Genomic DNA, 23,042 nt, shown 5'->3' with positions numbered 1-23,042 from the left:
GGGTTCGAATCCTGACTCTGCCGCACGCCAACCGTGTGAACCCCGGGCAAGTCCCTTCACTTCCTCGTGCCGCAGTTTCCTCCTGAATAATGGAAATTGAAGGCCTCGCTCTCCCTCCTTCTTGGACTCGGAACCGCCCCAGGGGACAGAAACTCTGGTCATTCTGTCCCCAGGCCAATAATCATGTCGGTATCCGTTAAGCGCCTACTACGGGCGGGGCACCGTTCTAAGCGCTGGGGGGGATCCGGGGTCATCGGGTCGTCCCACGTGAGGCTCACAGTTAGCCCCCATTTTACAGAGGAGGGAACTGAGGCACCGAGAAGTGACTCGCCCACAGTCACCCAGCTGACGAGCGGCGGAGCCGGGAGTCGAACCCACGACCTCTGACTCCGAGGCCCGGGCTCTCTCCCCTGAGCCACGCTGCTTCCCCCACTCAGTACTGGGCTTGGCACATCGACGCGCACTTAATAAATCCCGTGACTGTTACTCTTCCAGTCGTTTCAGTCGGCGAATCTGAACGGCTTCTTGCTCTAGGCTTTCGCGTCCGCCTTTCGCTATCAGTGATTCCGTCTCCCCTACTGAATTAGAAGCCACCCGAAGGCAGGGCACACACCTGCTGCTGCTTCTCGTGTCGACCCGGTCAGTCATCACAGCGCTCGACCCCCGGATACGTGATCGGCAGATACCGTCGACCATTCCACCCTTTGCACCTAGGACCCCACCGCCTCTGGACGGCAGGCGGCCGGAGGGGCGTCTGCGGGTCGGGCGGCCGGCCGGCCGCGGGTCAGGCTGAGAACGGCTACCGTAGCACGGGAGTGGCCGAAACCGGGCCTCACCGAGCGCGGGGCAGGCGCCAGGCATCCGGGTAAACCCTCGGATAAACCCAAGCCAGTCGGGTCGGACACGGCGCGGCCGGGTAGGGATCGTCCGTTGCCTCGCTGTACTCTGCGGGCGCTTAGTACAGCGCTCTGCACTCAGTAGATACGACTGAATGGAAGTCCCACGTGGAGCTCGCGGTCTCATCCCCCAGTTTCCCGACGAGGCGACTGAGGCACAGAGAGGTTAAGCCACTCCGCCGAGGTCACACAGCAAACGGGCGGCAGGGCAGGAATCAGAACCCAACTCCTTCCGACGCCCGGGCCCGAGTTCCGGCCACCGGGCCACGCTCGGCGCTACGCGGCGTGGGAACGCGGGAAAGCGTTAAGGGAGGAGACGAGGGGCGGGGAGGCCGGAGGAAACGGGGAGAGCGCGAGTGATGTTAGCGATCCCGACTCCTCACCCCCGCCGCTCACTCACTGGGAGAGGCCGGGAAAGGCGTCCTGTTTCTCGGGTCTGCTTGTCCCGATACGGGAGGAGGAACACCGCGACTGAAAAGAACAGGGAAGCACAGTTTGGCCGCCGGCTTCGTCCTGGTTTTCCCCAACCGGGTGACGGACGCGGGCCCGAGAGACGAGGGCCGCGCACGGGGGCGGGGACACCCATCCTGATTCCCGTCAGCCACAATCCTTCCTCCAGCACCGGGGAGGGAGAGCAAAGCAGGGGGAGGGGACGACCTGCGCCTCAATCCCTCCCCACCTCACTACCCGCGCAGATGGATCCACAGGAAGAGGGCAGGGAGGCTACGGCGCGAGAGCCTTCAGGGACACCAGCTGGACTCTTAACCAAAGCCAGGCTGTTCCGGTCACTCGTAGGAGACGGTAGCGACGCCAAAAACGAATAACGATAAATGCCACAGAACCATCACGGCCAACGCCGCCCCCCCCCCGCCCCCCCCCCCCATTTCTCTAAACTACGTGCGATTCAGAGTGCCTGTTTCACCTCCACAATACCGAGACCGAGACTAAAGATAAAAGAAACGGGCAACTTAAAGTCAAAGTGTTTAATAATCGGTACATAAGTAGGATACGAACTCAATTATACTTAATTTATCGACATCGTACATAGCTCCGTAAATACGACTGATCACCTTCTCGTTGTTTCTTTGGTCATTTTCATTTCACAGACATAGAATTCCTTTTAAAACTATGGAAACAAAAGAGTGCTAGGGTGGGGTTTTTTTGTTTTTTTTTTTTTTTTAAATTTTATTGAAACATTTTATCCAACCTAATACCAAATCTTCACCCGTTCCCTTTCAAAGACGGCGGACAGGACCCGCCCGTAATCTGGGCAGGCTTCTTCACTGTCCTGGCCACCGACGGGTCTGCTGGCCACAGCGGCAGGGACCAGGCGGACCCTGGGTGACAGGAGGGTCCCTTGGGCCGGGGGTGGGGAGAGGGAACCAACGACGGTGAGAAGAAATGAGTTCCGTGTGTAGCCCAGAGCGAACGGGGTCGCCCCACCGGCGCGGACCAGAAAAGGGCAGCAGGGCGGGGTGAAAAAACTCATACCGGGGGGGGGGGTGGGGGGGGGGGGGGTTGAAGACAGCTCTCGGAGAGATGCGCACCACAAACTAGACAGGGGAGAGAGGCCGAAGGCTGAGAGAACAGGAGAGAGGCCCTCACCGTCGGGTTATTTGGGGCCGGGGCACGTATCTGAAAGAACTGGGAAGCTTGGCAACAGATTGGATAAAGTAGTGTCAGAGGGCTAAATCAAAAGATGAAAGATTAGGAACATGAGGTATTCATTCATTCATTCATTCAATAGTCTTTATTGAGCACCTGTGTGCAAAGCACTGTACTAAGCATTTAGGAAAATACACGAGGAGGAAAAGGAGACGTGGCCACCGGCCCCCCGGGGGGGGGGCTCACAATCTACTAAGGGGAGTAGGGCTCGGCAGATGACACACAGGGAGCGATCAAACTGATGAAGAGAAAGAACGTGAAAAAGAAAACGATAAATACAGTAAGAATAATTCAGAACTGCAGCTAAGAGTGTCTCGGGCTCCTCACTGCCCCCAGGCAGGACTGTTCGGAATCCCACACAGTCACAGCCTCCCCGGCGCACGGGGAGTCGGAAAAGGTCACCTTCCGCGGGCCGAGTCCTCCACCCGGCCGGCTGGGGCGGGGCACGCCGGGAGGCCTGGGTGACGACGAGCCTCAGCGCTCCGACGGTAGGGAAGCGGGCGGCGCTGGGCTTCACGCTACCGCCGTGTCCTCGCCCTCCCCGGCCGGAGCAAGGCACGACGGGAATCCCGGATGGCGCGGGAGAAGCGGCCACCTCTCGCCCGGGCCGCGGGCCCGGGTGCCCCGAGGGCAGGGGGACGGCGTGAGCCTCCGGGGGACGGAGGGAGTCGGAGCGCGTCTAGGGGACGGGGACGGAAACTAGAGAACTAGGTGGAGCTTCGGCAAGACGGGGAAAGAGAGGGTCGGAGTTCAGAGACGGAAACGCGGAATCGTCGGTGAGGAGGAAGAGAGGGAGAGAGGCCGCGAGCCATCGAGGATCGTCGTCGGGGACGGGGAGAGGGAGGCGACCCGGGGACAGCGCGGGAAAGACGTCCGAGAGCTGGGAGAGGGCGACATCCCCGAAACTAAGGTCAGGAAGAGTTCCAGCGCAGGGCGGGTGGCGGCGGACAGTATCGGAGACAGGTGAGATCCAGTGTTCGGGAAGGAAACGTCTCTCGAGAGTAGCCGGTGACACCGTCGGAGCAGATTCGCCGGAGTAATAAGCACAGAAGTCAAATGAGAGGGCAAGCGAGCGAGGAGACGGGAGCCAGCGGGCAGGCGGCCAGAGGTTCGAGGACTTTAGACAGGACTGGCAGCAGGGAGCGACGGAAGTCGAGGAAAGGTACTCCCAAGAGGAGATCTTGGATGTCTTCAAAATCACAACTGAAGCAGCGGGGATGGGTCTGGGCGGCCGCCTGGCAGGTTTCTCCGTTGCCGCCTCCTCCCCTCAACGGCCCTCACCTCCGCGGCCTCAGCCCAAGTCACGCTTCCGTACGGCTCGGATTCCCTCTTCCGACAAACCCGCCCGCGGTCATTCCACCCGTGCTCAACGTTCAGCAGCAGCAGCAGCAGCAGCAGCAGCAGCAGCTCGGGTGCCCGTTGCCCATCATCCGCCTTCAGTCGTCCCGAGTGGGGCGTGCGGAACCCCGCCCTGACATTTCGACGATAGCTTATGGGGGTAAACAACTCGCTCTCCACCGGGAAAGCTAGCTTCTGGGTAGTGTGAGGCCCACGTCACTTCGACCCGCCACCGGCTGAACGAGTGACACACCCGAATCCCGGTGCCCGACGGCACGGTCCCGCTCCGCCGCCCGATTTCCAAAGGGCCATCGGAAGTCTGGTCTCCCGTCCCTCCCTGATGGGAGAGTAGCATCCCGCGGTCCACTTACAACGAAATTAGGTTCTTTGAAGACAGGGAGATCGAGCTTTGAGAGAATTCCTAATCGAGGAGGCCTTCTCTGAGGTTCTGACGGCTGGTTAGGTCTGCTCTGGGGCGGGGGGCGGGGAAGGTTTCCCACCTTCATCGCATGCACAGTCTCTCTTCAGCATGAATTCTCTTCTACTTAATAGGTTTCGGGTTCTAAGTGAGGGTTATCTTTTTGGTGCGGATGTCTCTTAGAGGAAAAAAAAAAAGTTAGGAGTCATCACTGTGACAAGAGTAAGGCTGAAAGGTGACACCTGGAATTGTTGTTCACTCCATCCCACTACAACAGAATCTAACGGGCATCCAGTGGATAGATTCGACACAATCGAAAATAAGTTTCTTCTCGTAGCAGGCAGTGAGATACAAAATGCTACCAGGGAGAGTAGTGCAGACCAAAATCATCAGTAGCTTCAAGAGGAGTCCGGTGGTACGCGGAGACACGGGGTCGGCAGCGGATCACTTCGGTGAGAGTTCAGGACGTCAGGCGGCAGCCCCCAGCCCGGTGGAAGGCGGGTCGGCGCGAGGCACCCCGCTGCGCTCCTCTCACTCCTCCTCCGCCTCCGTCTGAGAGAGAACCTTGGACTGGATGAACCACTTGCATAATCTCGAGCGGAACGGGTCACATTCGTTACGTTCGGATGGCTTCGTTTCACTTCTAATTCGCTAACGTCGGGGTAAGCTGTGAACTAGGAGGGATCGGCTATACTCTCGCGGCGAGTGGGGTTTGCCATCAATCGCTCTACCGCTAATCCGAAGGACCCCAAAAAAAGAGAAAAAATTAAATATCGCCGGAAACTACGACACGAACGATTAAGTGCAGGGGCTTGGGGGCCGGGGAAGGTGTGAGGAGAAACGCCTCCCCCGCCTCCCCGCTCTCACCCCGCTCCCCTAAGCTTCAGGTGGCTCTCCTGCTTTTACTCCGAGCCCTCAGACAGGGAGCGGCTCAAAACCAGTCACGACACGGAGGGTCCGAGAGTTTCCGACACGGCCGCGCGGGGGGGCCGCCGGCCCGGCTCCGAGGACGCTCGGCGTGGCTGGCCGAGTATCCTCTCGGGGGCGAGGGCCGGGAAGCTCCGAGTCTGGACCGGCGCTTCCGTCCATCGTGACGACGACCAAGGACGGAGCACTTAAACTGACAACTCTCACACGGTCACTCCACGTGCGGGGTTTCTTTTCCATTTCAGATTCACTACGGTTCGCTAAAGGGTTGGGCGGTTCAAGAAGGCGCTTCGCGTTCATCATCACATTTGTAGGGTTCTTCTCCGACACGGATCCTCTGATGGTCAAGGGTCGAACGCTCCCTGAAGTCTCCCGCATTAATGACATTTGTGTGACTTCTCTCCGGCGTGAATCCTGTGGTGTTTGATAAGGGTCGAGAGGTGACTGAAGGCCTTCCCGCACTCATTGCATTTGTAGGGCTTCTCTCCGGTGTGGGTTCTCTGATGTTTAATGAGGGCCGAGTACTGACTGAAAGCCTTCCCGCATTCATTACACTGGTAGGGCTTATCTCCAGTATGAATCCTCTGATGCCCGATGAGGGCCGAGTGCAGATTAAAGGCGTTTCCTCCGTCGTTGCATTTGAAGGGTTTCTCTTCGGTGTGAATTCTCTGATGTATAATAAGGGCCGAGAGTTGACTGAAGGCTTTTCCGCATTCGTTACACTGGTAGGGGTTCTCTCCGGTCTGAATTCTCTGATGGTCAAGAAGGCTGGCCTGCTGACCGAAAGCCTTCCCGCGGTCGTTGCGTCTGTACGGCTTCCCTTCGGCGTGGATCCTCTGATGTCGGATGAGGGTCGAACGCCGACTGAAAGCCTTTCCGCATTCGTTACACTGGTAGGGCTTCTCCCCGGTATGCATTCTCTGATGTTCGAAAAGGGCCGAGATTTGACTGAAGGCTCTTCCGCATTCATTGCACTGATAGGGTTTTTCTCCGGTATGAATCCTCTGATGATTAATAAGATTCGAATGGTCACTGAAGGCCTTCCCACAGTCATTACACTGGTAGGGCTTTTCCTCGGTATGAATTCTCTGATGGATTATAAGGGTTGAGTGGTGACTAAAGGCTTTCCCGCATTCGCTGCACTGGTAGGGCTTCTCTCCGGTGTGAATCCTCTGATGCACGATGAGGGTCGAGTGGCGGCTGAAGGCCTTCCCGCATTCGTTACACTGGTAGGGCTTCTCCCCGGTGTGCATCCGCTGATGTTCGATGAGGGCCGAGAGCTGACTGAAAGCCTTTCCGCACTCATTGCACTGATAGGGTTTCTCGCCGGTGTGGATCCTCTGGTGATTAATGAGATTGGAGTGGTCGCTGAAGGCTTTTCCACAGTCGTTACACTGGTAGGGCTTCTCTCCGGTATGGATCCTCTGGTGTCTGATGAGGGTCGAGTGGTGACTGAAGGCTTTCCCGCATTCGTTGCACTGGTAGGGCTTCTCTCCGGTGTGCATTCGCTGATGTACGATGAGCGTCGAATGGCGACTGAAGGCCTTTTCACATTCGTTACACTGGAAGGGCTTCTCTCCGGTGTGAATCCTCTGGTGTTTAACCAGGGCTGACGGGTGATTGAACGCTTTCCCGCACTCGCCGCATTTGTAGGGCTTCTCTTCGGGGTTGATCTGTTGAGGGTCGACCACGTACGACCCCCACTTGAAGGTTTTATCGCACTCGTAGGACTCGTGGGCTTCCCTGATATTCCCGTCCTCATTTTCCGATGTATTCTCATCCATAGAGACCATGACGCTATTTGGGGGGAGTTTGAGCAGTAACGCTCTAGACGAATCAGCATCCTCGAAAATGTCTGGCTTCGGGGAAACTGACTCCCCGGGCTCAGTTCCAGGCTCGCAATCTAGAACAAAGGAGAGACGTAAACATCACACCTTTTTGCGTCTCTACCAAAGATTGGGGGGGGGGGGGATGGATCCCTGCTGGATGAGGGGGATGCCCTTTTACAGGGTTACCCTCCCGACTCACAGAGCCGCACATCACCAATCAGACGGGTGGGTCCTGCTGGAGGAGGAGGAGGGTGGTCACGGGATCCGAGAAATGGATCCGTTTTGAGGTTTTCTCCCCCAGGACCGCTTCGGTACGCTCGGCTACTGGCATTTCCAGAGGGCGAAGGACACGAATCCAAGGGAGAATTTCCCCTTGGACAAGGATTCAGGGGACAGGGAAATTCAGATGACCCTTGTTAGAACCCTTGCTCGGGTTTGACCCGGGAGGGAAAGGGGACGGGACCACACGGGCAAAATCAGAAAGCAGTTGGTAAATTCTCGGGGAGCTGGGAGGGGTAGAATCTGGAAATCAAAACCTGGCCTGGCCCAATTAAATCTGCGCCCTCTATGCTTCACCACCTGGGGAAAAAGAGGCTACGGGGCTGGCGGCAGAAGTTTGAGAATGCCTGATAGATCCTCTGGCTTTGCACAGAGCTATGGGATTCGTCAAATATTTACCCGCTGTGCTACGTGCTGGGGTAGATTCAGAGATCAGTGACAGACCCTGTATGATAATAACTGTGGTATTTGTGAAGCACTTACTATGTGCCAGGCCCCGTACTAAGCGCCGGGGTGGATATCAGCAAATCGGGTTGGGCGCCGTCCCGGTCCCACGTGGGGCTCACCGCCTCGACCCCCATTTTACAGATGGGGAAACTGAGGCCCAGAAAAGTGAAGTGCCTTGCCCAGGGTCACACAGCAGACGAGCGGCGGGGCCGGCATTAGAACCCGTGACCTACTGGCTCCCAGGCCCGCGCTCTAGCCACTAGGCCAAGATGGGGCTCCCAATTTGGGGGGGGGGGGGGGGGTGTAGACAGAGAAAGACCACAGTAACTCGAGCCCCTTCTAGACTGTGAGCCCGTGGTTGGGTAGGGATGGTCTCTATCTGTTGCCCCACTGTACTTTCCAAGCGCTCAGTGCAGTGCTCTGCACACGGTCAGCCCTCAGTAAATACGACTGAATACATGAACGAATGAAAACGAGCAGCAGAGTCAAACCAACACATGACCGTGTCGAGAGATGGGAATCCTCAGACTCTCCACTGCTCACGACACGTGGCCCCTCTATCTCTCCCCCATCGCCCCCCCCCCCCCCCACGCAATCTCCTCCCTTTTCCTTTCTGCTTTGGTGGGGACACCAGCAGTTTGAGTGTGAGGACCCCGCCAGTCCCGGGACCACCAGACCGGGGAGGCCTGCTGCAGTTGAGGAGAGAGGCCGCCCAGCCCTGCTGGCCTTCCCCACCGGTCCCCGCTCCGGCCCACGGAAGGTGAAGAAGTACCCCGTCTCCCACCCTCCCCGACCTGGATCACCTCCACCTCGTCCATCCACTTTTTCCTTCACTCGAATCCGACGCCTGCAGCTTCCAGTGGTTGTTACCTACCAGCCCACCCCTTCGCTTCATCTGACTTGGATGCCATCCTTCTTCCTACTCCCTCTCTCTGCTTCCCAATACACGCAAGCCTCTCCTATTCTCAAAGAGCCTTTGGGAGACCCTCCCACCCCCCAAGTCACCGTTCCGGTCTCCCCGCGCCCTTATCTCCCAGCAGATACCTCTTTTCTTGACCTGCTGCCAACCTAATTTTGGCCCCTTTCACTCCCGGGACGGTACTCTTCCTTACAGCCAGATTCAACTGGCCGTACTTGGCCCTAGTCCTCCTTGACCTTTTGGTCACCGCTGACCACCTCCTCCTCCTCGTTCAGGATTTTAACAAATATGAATATTCGGCTATTTATTCAACTTTTTAATGCCATCGTGCCCATCCTTTGCCCGCTCCCTCTGTTTATAACTGATGCCTGCCCACTCCCGGCACTAGATCTTGAACTTGTTAGGGACAGGGACCTTGTCTGCTCATTCTGCTGTACTGTACTCTCCCAAACGCTCGGGCCAGTGCTCTGCACATAGGGCTCAATAAATACCACGGATTGATTTAGAGTAGGAGGTCGTTTGTCACGTGTACCCAATTAATATCCCTGACCGATTGGGAATCCCACAGCACACAATCCTGCCTGCACCGGTCGGCACCCCCAGATTCTTCACGGCTTCTCTACCACCTTATTACCGGAGCAATCTGTTGAGTCCCTGCACTGTGCAGAACACTGCACTGCGTGTTTGGAGAGTAATTTCGTGGGAGAGAAACACACCCACCCACTCTTCTGTATCGCACTCTCCCACGCACTCAGTACATAGCCAGAGTGGCTCAATAAATAACACTGATAATTAGGACAGAGACGCTCACTGCCCATCTGAGGGGTCCACAATCCGATGGGGTTGACGAGACAGGGACCGATTATTTACAAACGGTTGTGAGGAAAGGGAAAAACAGACACTTCTTGTAACAGTCAGCATTGAAAGACAAGCGAGTGAGCGAATGCGAACCAAGAACAGATCCTTTGCCAAAAATTACTCAGAAATGTATACTCCAGTACGTAGGAGTGATACAGCTTCACTGACGCATTTATATTAAGTTACGTCCCTTCACAATAGCGTAGCTGACACACTCGAACCGAACCAAAGTAATGGGCTGAGCTTTTCCGGGGACCGTCTTCCGTAACGTGAAACATCTTCAGTCCGCCACCGGCCGAACGACAATACCACGGACGGCTGGTGGGATTGCAGGACGGCTTGAGGTCGGGGAAAATCGCGGTTCGGCGGATGAGCCGAGAGCGAGGTATAACGGAATGAGAGGAGGGAAAAGCGGGGACTGCGAAGTAGCAAGTGAAAGAGCGGACAGGGAAAAGGGAGAGAGCTGCCGCTTTGAAGCCAGTCACCAGGAGTTGGTTTGAAGTCACTTCACTCACCTATGAAGGCGTCTCTCCGGGTCTCGCTTTCCTCCGCTTCCCGCATATCCAGGTTACACGGGTCTTCCTCTTTCAGTTGGGAGATCAAATTAGGTCTAGCAATTGAACGTCCTGCTTACGGGAAAAGAAATTGTAGATGGTGGTTTCTGCCGGTCTCCCAGAGCCCAATCATAGCTCCTGTACCTGCTGATACAGGACGACGAGAAGGGGCAGGAGGTGTTCCCAGGGCAGGTTTCTGTTTCTCCGGCTCAGGAGGGCTGAGAAGCTTCCCGGCCAGAGATGGCACCGAGTCGAGTTGAGTGACTTGTTGCTTAAAAGGGCTGACCTCTGGGTTCGTTGCCCGGTTCTCACCAAGGGAGTAGGAGAGGGAGTTTAAAGAGTAGACCTAGATACGAGGGAGGGCAGGGGCATGTTCCTTCAAACCGGGGCGCCCAGAGCCGAACCCTTTTTCGGGACACCCCCCTCCGCTCTGGTCACAGGATGCGACGCTACCGGACGTCACGCTCCGGGTGACGCGTCGTGAGTACGGCATCGTGGGTGTCACAGCACCCCCAGGCAGAAGGGAGCCACGAGTGGCTTTGGTCTGTTGTCCGCGCCCAGCCAGGTGGCCGGGACCGGGCTGTCTTTTGTCTGGGGTGGGCGGGGGGGGTGCTCTTAGGGGGCTGAGGCTTGGGGAGGGCTTTCTTTTCTCAGAAGCTGTGATATAATGGCATTTCCCAGTACACCTCGGCTTCCCTCTTCCTCTCCTAGTTTTGTTCCCACGGAAGTGAAGGCAGCGGCAGGGCTGGAGGATGGCAAGAGGGTCAGCGGAGTAGGCCCCTCATCGGTTGTAGTGAGCCATCACAACATAGCAGCAGCAGCACGCGGGTGAGAACTCCCGCGTGCATACACACACATCACGCCCCCTGCGCCCCTCTCCCTTCCCTCCCCGCCAAATCTGCATTTAGCATCCGCACTGGAAAAGAAACCACCCAGTTATTCCTCGCAGCCACAGGGACAGTCAGTTGGGGCTGGGAGACAGTCCCTGCATGCGAAGCGGGGGGGGGGGGGGGGGGGGAAGGAGAGGCTTGTCGCTTCCCTGGCTCCACAGTGGCCTTGTCGTGCTTCCTGGTGGGACCCTCCTGCTTTCCCGATCAACTTTTCATGTCTCCAGGCCATCTCGGCAATTCTGTGCCATTTATGCGCTCACACCCACCCGTAACACTGGTGCTCCTCTCAACTGGAGAACTCTGTTATTTAGCACTTAAGTCATCAACATAGCCAATTTCCCATTCTCTTTTTCCTAGCTGTAATTCCTTTTGTTTCTCTTGTTGGACTGCAAACTCCTAGAGGGCAGGAACTATACTCTTTCAAACACTTTAACGCTGCTGTGCTAGCCATACTCAGAGGGCACTTGGTAAGTACAACTGACCTATTTTAACCGTCACCCTTTATGCCCCTTTACGCAGTTTATTTAATGTCTGTCTCCCCCTCTGGACTATAAGCTCACTGTGAGCGGGGAATGACTGTTTATTTTTGCACTGTATTCTCCAAAGTGCTTACTGCAGCGCCCCGCACACAGTAAGTGCTCAATAAATACAACTGAATGAATGAATGTCCCAGGGAGTTGGTGAGGAGAAGAGTTGACTATCTCGGAGGTCCTTAGAATGGGAGCCTACATGGACTCGGGTACCTCTTCGCTGTCGTGAGATTCCACTCTTTTAATCTGAGGAACGCGGGTAAACTTAAATTTAAAATAAGCCGTCCCTCTGTAGCTCTAAAGTGACGCCCACACCTTGCCACCCTACGACGAGGTCCGGATACTCTCGCCTGCTTATCGGGGCTTTCCGTGGGCAAGTGAAGTCACCGAATGGGAAGGCTCCCTCCCCACCTCTCCTTTTTCCGTGCACTGAATAATGTAGTTTTCCATACGAAATAATGTAAGCGCCCATCGATGTTCTCCTTAAGATGCAAAAGGTTGATCAAAATAAATATAAAGTATATATAAATATGCTTATATATAACTATATTTAAATTCATATATAAATATAAAATCAATTTTATTTACTTAACACTAACAACTTAGACAACCAAATCACAACGGCACCAGGCATTAGGCGAATTTAAACAATACCTTAAACTCCTAACCCTACTAAAAGGTTTACACGAATTCATTTGACGCTAACCCCAGTCCGGGCCCAACCGCACACGCCCACTTCAACCCTTACGACGTTGGCTACTCGGCAGACGCGAGTTTCACTTCTGCCTGCTTAAGAGACCCAAGATTAGAAAGGAGGGCATTAAGCAGTGTTCCAACCATGAAGGGGAAAATGAAGGGGAAATCAAGGTCACCCTCTCTTTCCCTAACCCTCCACCCCCTTGTAGTTTCTTGGCAAAAAACGAAGAATTCCGTACTGCTTCACAAGCCGGGGGCGGAAAGGGGGTCAGCGTGCCTTAATGATCGTGCATTACAGATCTATTCACATCCACCGCGGGCACTAGAATCTCACGGCCGTAGCCCCTCCGCTGCGGGTGCGGGAAGGGGTTGGTTCAAATCGACACCGCACGACATCAGGCCCATACGACTCAGTCGGGGCCCTTGGCTAGCCACAGCCGGCCAGGGCACGGGGCTGTCGGAGGTGAGGGGCGCCCGGAGGTCTGGCTGCGGCCACTCGGCCGCACCCCGCCCATCCAGGGCTACCCTACCCTCGCCCCCGCCCCCCCCCGATAGGTTTCCCGGAGACTCGGGGCAGGGAGGGAACGCCGAGTCCTATCTCGTCGGCTGGGTCTAGGACGCGCGGGCTTCTCGTCGGGGCTGCCTTCCCCCCGCCTGCCCCAGTCAGGGCTAAAGCCGTCCCCTCCCTTTAACCCCCAGCCTCACTGGGCCTCGGGCAGACGCAGGTTGCCCCGGGCCGGGAGGTCGTGAGGGGCAAAGTCAGGGACCAGAGCCGGGCTCCATCCACGTAGTCCAAACGTCCTCCTCCGCCGGCCGACTCCCTCCTCTGCCATCGGCCTTTCCCTTGACAGAGGGAAGAAACCTGACTTGGCAGCCGTGTACGCAGGGCGTCAGATGGACGGGTCACAGCGGGGATGCCAATCCCGAGGCCGCCGAACATTAGAACGTCAGGCACGCGCGGTGGCTATTTTGGGCCCTGTTTTCCTAACGCCTCAAGCAGGGTTTATTCCGGCAAGCTCGAGAAAGGGAGGGATTTCTGGAGAGGTGACCAGGGACTGAGGCCTCTGAGCTGCAGCCCTATTAATCCCGGCATTAATCCGGTACCGGTCCGGGGGCGCGCATGGACACATCACTCCTTTCCATTCTCAACGAGAACCTGGATCGAGCCCAGAGCTTCGAATAGTGTCCGACGCGTGAGCGAGCGCTTAAATACTGGGGGAAAAAAGGACTGCCTTATTCTACACCCACTGGTCTCAACTACAGGACAACTGGGAAGCTGCAGGGTTTGCGTCCGACGGCCTCAGTACTCAAAGGGGAAAAATACACCTGCCAGACAAACGCCTCATGATTCCTTTCAGAATTTGAAGTGGCTGCCTAAGAGAGAGCATCACTGCACGCTGGATGGTTGAGCAACCCTGGCTCACCCCAAATCCAAAGGGAACTCGACAAAGCATCCCTAAAAACGGCCTGCTTCGCAATAATGACGACGTTGGTATCCGTTAAGCGCTTGCTGTGTGCCGAGCACCGTTCTAAGCGCTGGAGTATCAGGTTGTCCCACGTGGGGCTCACGGTCTTAATCCCCATTTTACGGATGAGGTAACTGAGGCACCGAGAAGTTCAGTGACCTGCCCAAAGTCACACGGCTGACAAGTGGCTGAGCCGGGGTTCGAACCCATGACCTCTGCTTCCAAAGCCCGTGCTCTTTCCACTGAGCCACGCTGCTTCTCTACAAAGACAGCTCACCGGTAAGCCGTCTTGGATTTTATTCTCCACCTACACTCCCTCCTTGGGAAGACTCATTCGCTCCCATGGCTCCAGCAACCACTTCTACGTGGATCATTCCCAGATCTACATCTCCAGGCTTGACCTCTCTCCTCTGCAATCTCACATTTTCCCCTGCCCTCCGGGACATCTCCACTTGGACGTCCTGCCCACGTCTCAGATTTAACATGCCCAAAACAGAACTCCTCATATTCCCACCCGAAACCTGTCCTCTGACTTTCCCGTCAACAAAGACGACTCCACCAACCTCCCTGCTTCAAAAGCCCACGACCTAACCGTGATACTCCTCTCTCATACGATCCACATATTCAATCTGTCACCAAATCCAAACCTTATTAATGTGGCTAAAATCCACCCCTTCCTCTCCACACATTCATCCAAGCACCTATCCTGCCTCACTCAAGAACCTCTAGCGGTTGCCCATCCACCTCCGCATCAGAAAGAAACTCCGGATCGTCGGCTTTAAGGCACTCGATCCACCTCGCCCCCTCCTACCTCACCTTGCTGTTTCCCTAACGCAACTCAGCCCTCGCACTTGGCACCGCTAATGCCACCCCACTCGCCGTACCTCAATCTCATCCATTCCACCGTCAACGCCTCACATCCTGCCTCTGGCCTAGCATTCCCTCTTCCGTCATACCCCACGAGCCATCATCACTTTCCCTACCTTCAAAGCTCATCTCCTCCAAGAGGCCTTCTCCAATTAAACCCTCATTTTCCCTACTCGCTTTCTCTTCTGCATCACCCTGGTGCTTAGATGTGTACCTTTTAGTCACTCCACCCTCAACCCCACGGACCTTCCGTACGTATCCACAATTCCTTTTATGTCTGTCTCCCCTCTAGACTCTCGTGGGCAGGGAACGTGCCTACCAACTCCGTTACACTACGCTCTCCCAAGCGCGGAGCGCAGTGCTCAATATAAATGGTCCATCGGTGAGCCGTATCTCTGGTTTCCGGAAAAACCAGAAACAAATACGCCCATGACCTGTGTCGAGAAATATCACGAGCCTGTGTGATGACGAAGACAGGCAGCGGCCTTTAAGAGCAGCACTCAGAGTGCACGGATCGGACCTTTAAGGAGCCGCCATCACAGCACTAAGCGAGATTAGACAATGAAGGAAGAAGGACAGCTCAGAGGTGGGGCCTGGACACACCTTTCCTCTTCAGAACCACTCCTACCCCGGGGGCTGGATTTGCAGTCGGCCACTAACAGAGAGCCTTCCTTTTCTACTCGGGGCACGAGCGATCGGCCAATGGCATTACGTCTGTCCCCGCAACCAAACGACTCTGCTGACACCCGAAGTGCTCGTGCACCGACGATAATCAAAACAAGCCCACCTCTACCAGGTTCGACAAACTCAAGTTCACGATTACGGGTGTGCCAAACGCCGGAGCTGGAAGAGCTCTCCACAGAAAGTCGTTGGGCCGCATGGGACTGGTTAACCTCAACCGTCAGGGCCTACTTTTGCTGAGACTATGCCAGGCCCCCTGGAGAAAGCCCCATCTCGACAGCGGCATCGGAGAACGGCAGATGGACAGACCACGGCGGCCGGGCTCGGAGCGGAACGCCGGCCGGACCGCGGCCTCGGATACTCAGAGCTCGACGCGACCCCGAGAGACACGGCGTCGGAAGGAGGCCTCCCAACAGCCGAGCATTAAGCTCCTGGAGAAGAGAGGCGTCTGCAGAGCGCGCCGCGGCAGCGTAACAGCCCTGCCGGAACCAGAAAAATCCAACCACAACCCCCAACGCGTAGAGCGAACGGGCATTTCTCCACGATGCTGCATTCCGGGCAGCTGTCGATGCAAATGGCTTGGAAAGAAAAGGCCTGCTTTCTGGGAAGCGCTGCTTACGCCGATGCCGCTCCGTGGCACCCACGGACTCAGAACTGATGCTTTCAGAAACCCGTGTCACAACTTGTCAAGCGAATTAAGAGACACAGGCAACGGGTGGGGAGACGGCAACGCAGACGAGATTCAGGGATTCTCTGATCACCCAAACCATATACTTCTACCCATTTACTCAAATCAATTTACGGCCCCGTTCAAGCCATCACGGTAACTCTGAAAGCAGGTCCCGCCTCATCGCTGACGGAGACGATCTCCGCGGCAAGCTTTCTAATCCCCGGTATTTTTTATTTTATTTTTTTTTTTTTGAAAGAGCGCACCCTGTGTGCAGAGCGCTGTGCTAAGAGCTTGGAACAGCTGGTAGGCACACCTCCCGCCCCCAGGGAGCTTACAGTCTAGTCTTCTATTGAAGACGAGGGCCTGACAAACACACGCAACTTCCACTACGGGGAGACTTGGCACTTACCCCTAATCGACGCCTCCGAAGACGGAAAAGCACTGGCATACGTGCTGAGATCTACGAACACGGAGGCGTCGTGCTGCAGCACCGACACAACCTACGGGCCGCTGAGGAATGCTACAGAGATGCCACTGGCTTTCTGTAGAAAGGCAAAAACTCGGACGATGGTAATAACTCTGGTACCTGTCAAGCGCTTAGAACAGCGCTCGGCACACGGTGAGCGCTTAACGAATGCCATGATTATTATTATTATTACTACGTGCCAGGCGCTGGGAGGGTGATGACCGGGTCCCACATGGGGCTCCAAGCCTAAAGAGGGTGAACAAGTACTGAATCCCCATTGTGTAGATGAGGAAACTGAGGCATAGAGAAGTGAACCGTCTCGTCCGCGGTCACAGAGCAGACAAGTGGCAGAGCCAGGATTTGAACCCATGGCCTCCCAGGCCCACGCTCTATCCGCTGCGCCACGCTGCTTCTCAGACTGCAGCTATCTGAAGGCAGCTCACTGCAAACGAGAACCCAGCCGGCGTATTCCCAGGATGGCTACTGAAAAATGGTGACAAGCTGCTCCCGGACTGACGTGGCTGCTGGGCGCCGGCTGGAGGAAAAGCGCAGGACCGGCAGTTGCCCTAGGCGGCATTTGACACCATCAGTAGATCGGGACTTGCTCTGGAAGTGACTTGACACACTTGGCTGCTCTAAGAGGTTCGTCGGGGTCTCACGAGAAGGCCGAGTCAGGGTCAAGAACGCCTTGGCTAACCCACTCCCCATCGCCGACGGGGCGAAGCAGGATACGCCCGGTGGGCTCGATCCCGTTCTCTTCTCCGCAGTCACGGGGGAAGGCGCAACAGGAGCTCTGGCCACGGGGGTTAATTACACTTCGGCACCGCTGGGAAAATCCTGCCCCTCGACACACTTTCGGCGTCGGCCGAAGCGTGCGGGACAGCCATTCAAGAACTGCCCGATGCAGACGACTGCGCCCTAGGAGCGCACACCCAGTGAGACACGTAAACGATCGCACAGCGCTTCACCGACTCAGCCGGGTGCTGGGGGCTGAGGGGAAAACTGCCCCGGAGAAGCAATATACACCACCCCAAATCTGCACTGACGAATGCAATGCTGAACCATTCACGGAATTCGGCTGTTTAGCACCCGGCTTCCTCCCCCGACCCCCCAAGATAATGCAGTCGGGGCCAAAACATCCTTTTGGAGACGGGTCGTGGACTGGTATCGGGTTCAGTGGCCGGTTCCGGGTCAAATTAACGGTCCACGGAGCTGTACTGTCCAACTACAGCTCTAAAATCTGGACCCGCCCAGAGATGCCCCATCAGGCTGAAGCTGCCAAGTTGAAAACCAGGGCAGAGGAAATGTTTTAAGGCTGCAGAGAAAAGCTACACCCCAGATGAAAACCGGGATTCGACTGCAGAGAGAAAAACCAACACGGAGCACTGGTCTTTTAAGCAAAAGCTTCATAATGGAGCGAGACACACAGAGGGAGGAGAGGAAACGGCAAAGATCAAACATGACACCCTAAGATCAATCGGGCCTTCTGTGCCCAGATGGCGGCCCCGGCCGCCGGCCCCGTATTGACTCCGTCGGAGGATTTCACTAGAGGTGCCTCTTTCCAACGCGACGGGCAAACAGACGAGAGAGAGGTTAGGAGGCCCTGAGGAAGAGCCACGTAGCGGGATCCCAATTGTTCCCGGGTTTAAGTTGGGGGTGAGTTCAGGAAGGGCGTAGACTAGAAGCTCCTTGAGGACAAGGATTCTCTCTACCAACTCTATGGTCTTGGAGCGCTCAGGAAAGGGCTCACACAGCGTAGCCTCAATGAATACTACGAATTGATCATCTAACCCTTCCCTGCCGTGAGGTGAAGGTTTTAATCCGGCAGCCTGCCCACCGGGATTAGATCCACCCCGTGGCGCGTCAGAGACGCAGTGTGGCTTGGTGGAAAGAGCACAGGCTTCGGAGTCAGAGGACGTGGGTTCTAATTCCGGCTCCGCCACCTGCCTGCCGCGTGACCTCGGGCCAGTCGCTTCACCTCTCCGCGCTTCGGTTCCCTCGTCTGTAAAAGGGGAACGAAGACTGTGAGTCCCACACGTGGCAACCTGATTACCCTGTAACCATCTCAGTGGTTAGAACAGTGCTTGCACACCGTAAGAGCTTAAATAGCATTATTATTATTATTATTATTAATAATCCCAGCTGAACCACAGGAGTCTGCGACAAAATTACAGACTGAGCCAGGGGGAGAGACTTTTTTTTGGTGGGGACTGCAACCCTAGAAGCCTCTATTTAGCATCCTGCAGGGGAATGCAAAGGTTTATTGAAGACTTAACCCGCTCCAGCGGGCCGGCAGCGGCCGCGGCTACAGCCACGCGTCCCGAAGCTCTTCCTCCGTGGGGCTGAAGACCCTCCCTACTCGAGGGGCAGAGGACCGGTGCCGTCGAGCGGTCCCAGGACACAACAAGCGGAGCCCTTGTCGCCGGCTTGCATCCTCCACGGAGTAGACACGAAGCTGCAACGCGCCTCCCCAAAGCGGCACCTGGACGGTCGCAACTCTAAGACGACGGGGAGACGTGGCCAGAGCAACGGGAGAGGTTAAAAAAGGGTTCCTTCGGCGGTAGGGTTCCGGCGGCTCCCGTTTCCGACGTTGCCAGCTGTTTATGCGACGTAATAAATCCGGAGTAACGCCGACCTGTACCGCTAGCGGCAGCTCACCCCCTTTCGGATCGTAAATCGCCTGCGAACCGGGCGTCGGGTCCGAAGGAACGGATCGCCGGTGCCTTTTAATAGAGCGCTCGGTAGAAAGACGCAATAGGTGAGAATCCTCCAGGCCCCCCACGCGGGGCGGGGAAATGGGTCAGTGAGAGGAGAGCCTGAGGGAAGCGGGTTAATTTCTCCAAGGACTAGGCACCAGCAACCTCCACTTCTGGTTCCAGAGAGCTCTCAGTGCCTTTCCTTCCTGATCCGCTACACGCCACGATGGCAGACTCCGGGCAGGTGACCTTGGAACTTGGAACCGCCTAACCCAGCTCAGCCCCACAACTGGGACTTTACTCTACGGTCTGTTTAGATCAGTCTGCCGTTCGCCTGCCGAACGGGCTCCGCTCACGAAATACGAAGTTTAAATCAAATTCCGGGTTTGTTTTGGGGCTCGGGCTAGGACGGATCTGCACGACAACGGAAAGCATTACGACGACTGACGGAGTTAAGAGTGCCGGAGGGGAATCGGCACAGGCAGCCTTCTGGGACAGGAGCGGAGCACCTGTCTCTGAAGTTAGTTAAATAGAATGTCCAAGCACACTCTGAAACTTTATTTTTCGCTAGCACGGTTTTACAGACGTCGACGTCCTCCGAACCGAAGACGACCGCGCTGCCGGCGCCTTCGCCGCTGACTGGGTCTGTGTGACTGAAAGGCCAATGAGGGGGCCTCTCGGTCCCCGGCCGTGTTATGCACACCAAAAGACTGTCCCTTGTGTTCCTACTTAATGACTGCGGCGCCTGGTACTACTTTCTCTTTTCCCTCCTTGTCTCTAGGACACGAGATCCGATCAATCAATTGTACTTACTGAGCACTTACTGTGTGCCCAGCCCTGTACTAAGCCCGTGGGAGGGTACAGTATACCAATATACAAGACCCATTCCCTGCTCGGGGCACAACCGGCTACTAGGAGAGCCACGGGACTTCCTCATGACTTTAGGTTTTGTTTACACGTTATCGATACGAATCTGAAGGCTTGATAAGAGGCTTTAGATTTCCTTATGTCCTATGCTGGTCTGTTGTTTTCTCAAATTGGCCTGCTCACGTTCAGAGGATTATATTTTGGCCTCCCAGAGGCCTGTCTACCGCTCGGCTGCGGTCATACGGCCGGAAAGGTGTTCCCGAGGCTGTAAAGATTTTTGAAAAAGAAAGCTGGTTCAAGCCCTTGGAGTGGCCAGCCGATAGACAAATACTCCCTCGGACACTCCCCTGGATGGCAGTGATTGAGAGTATTCGCCAGTTAATTATCTACCCGCACTGATCCTCTCACCAGCCTTTCGGTTCTCCATCTCACACGTCTATCAACTCTGCTGTACTGTGCTCTCCCAAGGGTTTTCTACCGCGCTCTGCACGTAAGCACTCAATCGTTCGTATTTCTTGAGTGCTCACTGGACGCGGAGCACTTTACTGTGCTCTTGGGAGAGTACAACATAAAGGAGTCGGGAGACGCAATCCCTGCCCCCGACGACCTTAGAAATATAATAATAACGGCGGTATCTATCGCGCTCTTACTCCGAGCCAAGCGCCGTCTAAGCCCTGGGATAGATACGAGGTAATCAGGTTGTCCCACGTGGGGCTCACAGTCTTACGGACGCGGTAACCGAGGCCCAGAGAAGCGCCCAAGGTCACCCGGCAGACGAGCGGCGGAGCCGGGATCAGAACCCACGATCTTCCGACTCCCGGGCCCACGCTCGATCCGCTACGTCTCTGACGGATCGATCTCTGGTGGGCCCGAGTGTGGTGAGTTCCCTCTGGTATGAGAAAAGTAGCCAGGCTATCCTCCAGTGTTCTTTCTTGGTGGACCACGCGCGTTAATCCCGTCAAATCCTTCCTAGATGAGGATTACAGTCAGTGGCGAGATACGCCCTGGCCCCACCCACTGAAATTCTGGGACACCGACGCCACCTTCATCGAACCCAATGAGAAGCTGATGTGGCAAGGAGGCGGTTAAGAGGAAGACGGAGGATACGCCCGTGATCTCTCGCGGCCGAGGTCACCGACATCTGGGACATCCCCTTGCGCCTCTGTCCAACCCGCCTCCCCCGCGCAGCTACAACCGGATGAGGTGAAACCCCTTCACCTAGGGAGGGTACTTACTCAGCGAGGAACGTTTCCTATAATTTCCCAGCATCATTCCCCAGTGCATGTTGCACCGAGCCGGGACCAAATGTCCCCTCTCCCTGCGGGCCAAGGGTATCGCGGCATCCTCAAACGTCTCCAGTTCCTGAAAACACCATGAGGTTTCCGCTCAGTTCCAGTCGCCAAGAATCAACCCGCGTCTCGGCCCTGCGGGGAGGGAGCCGGCTGGCCGTTTCCCAGCCGGGGCCGGTGAGAGGGAACGTGGAATTTCCGGGGCTCGGTGGGGCGACGGAAGGAAGAGGGGCTTGGGGAAGCGGAGTAGAACAAAAAGATACAGAGGGCAAGGAGCCTACGGCAAATACACGGATCTACTCCTGGGCAGGGAAGTGGGCTGAGTTTTCAGGATGGGGATTTCCTGAACAAGCGCCAGGGTGAGGGAGGCTACGCTGGTGAAGGAACAGGAACACGGGCAAGGCAGAAAGAATGAGAACTCACCTCTGCCCTGGCTCCCTGAACCGCAGTTTCCATTGTTCGGTCTCCAGGGCTCCCCTCTTGAGGAATGGCAGGGCATTCTGCAGCAGGCAGATCTGAAGGAGGAGAAGAGGAACGACTCAGTCAACGGTATCTAATGAGCGCTTACTGTCCACAAAGCACTGTACTCGGGAGAGTAGAATACCACAGAGTCGATGGGACGTGTTCCCTGCCCACAAGGAACGCCATCCTCTCCATCACCCTACGCCGGCCTGGAATGCCCCCCGACCTCCAATAAGAGCTTAGCCCGGTGCAGGACGGATGGCCGGCACTTGGAACGGCGTCTGACACACGGTAAGTGCTTAATGAAGACCATAAAATAAAAATAATGATCTAGAAACAGAGAACTAGGGAACCAGGGAAGTCAGGTACAGATGGAGATCCAGGAGGTGTCGTCCTACAGGTGAAAGTGACACCAAGTGAGCTGATGAGCGCTCAGTCGCTCATCAATCATACTTAAGCGTGCAGAGAGAAAAGTAGAGTGCTCCGAGTATTACTTCTTCCCACTACCCCACCAATTATTCCAGATGATCACTCCCTCCTGAAGCCCAAGTGGCTCCCCCCGGCCGAGCCCCGATTCCCCACTCACTTGCCCCTGATAATTCTGCCAATAATTTTATCAAGGCCTGTGTTCCCCGCCATCTCCCCAACCCTACTCTTTTCCAGCCAATCGAAAGGCTGTCTGTCACCGGCTTTCAGATTCCACCCGCTATCCTGAGCTCCGGAGGCCAACCCTGCCGCTCTTCCACCGCACCACACTGCTTCTCTGATGGCTAATGGCCCTCCGCCTTTAAACACGATCAAGTTTTCCCTACGCTCAAAGCAGTCCCTGAATTTCATTCCACCCCATAGCTATCTCCCCCCGCCACCCTTTGCCCCAGTCCCGTCCAAACTCCTTGAATGGCCCGTGCACACCAACTACCTCTGTTTTGGCCCTTCCGACTCTTCTCGACTCACTACAGTTGGGTTGAGGCTCCCTTCTCTCCACTGAGCCCAGACTCCCCCAAGTCACCAACCACCTCCTCCTCGCTAAACCTAAAGCTCTACTCTATCCTAACCCTCCCTGACCTCTTGGCTACCTCTGACCATCATTTCCTCCTGAAAACACTACCCAAAATTGGTTTTCCTACCTCTCCTTTTCACTCTGTCATTGGCAAGTCTTCCACCGCTCACTCTTCTACTTGCTTCATTTGACTCCCAATCAGGGAGCTGAACGGCTTTCACCGCTTCATATGTGGGCGGGGAACCAACTCTTACCCAAGCGCGTTAATCCACCGCCCTGCATGCAGTGAGCGCTCAAACAGTCGAATGATTCGACCACCACCTCTTCGTAGA

The 23,042-nt window shown here is 55.9% G+C and overlaps 1 protein-coding gene across 1 annotated transcript in view; it reads right to left on the bottom strand.

Annotated features, from left to right (window-relative positions):
* Window positions 1–1,864: 1,864 nt before the first annotated feature.
* LOC103169496 (zinc finger protein 260-like) overlaps window positions 1,865–23,042 on the bottom strand; it is a 32,963-nt gene continuing 11,785 nt past the window's right edge. Inside the window, exons 4-7 of the mRNA XM_029056478.2 lie at window positions 21,672–21,763; window positions 21,195–21,321; window positions 10,092–10,202; window positions 1,865–7,147 (exon numbers count right to left, since the gene is read on the bottom strand). Coding sequence (XP_028912311.1) covers window positions 5,622–7,147; window positions 10,092–10,202; window positions 21,195–21,321; window positions 21,672–21,704 — 1,797 coding nt within the window. The 5' untranslated portion in view covers window positions 21,705–21,763 and the 3' untranslated portion in view covers window positions 1,865–5,621. The remainder of the gene's footprint in view (window positions 7,148–10,091; window positions 10,203–21,194; window positions 21,322–21,671; window positions 21,764–23,042) is intronic.

Source organism: Ornithorhynchus anatinus, chromosome 2 (assembly GCF_004115215.2).
Source record: "Ornithorhynchus anatinus isolate Pmale09 chromosome 2, mOrnAna1.pri.v4, whole genome shotgun sequence".
NCBI classification, from domain to species: Eukaryota; Metazoa; Chordata; class Mammalia; order Monotremata; family Ornithorhynchidae; genus Ornithorhynchus; species Ornithorhynchus anatinus.
The sequence above is the reverse complement of the archived record's forward strand: the minus strand, read 5'-3'. Positions and strand labels throughout refer to the sequence as shown.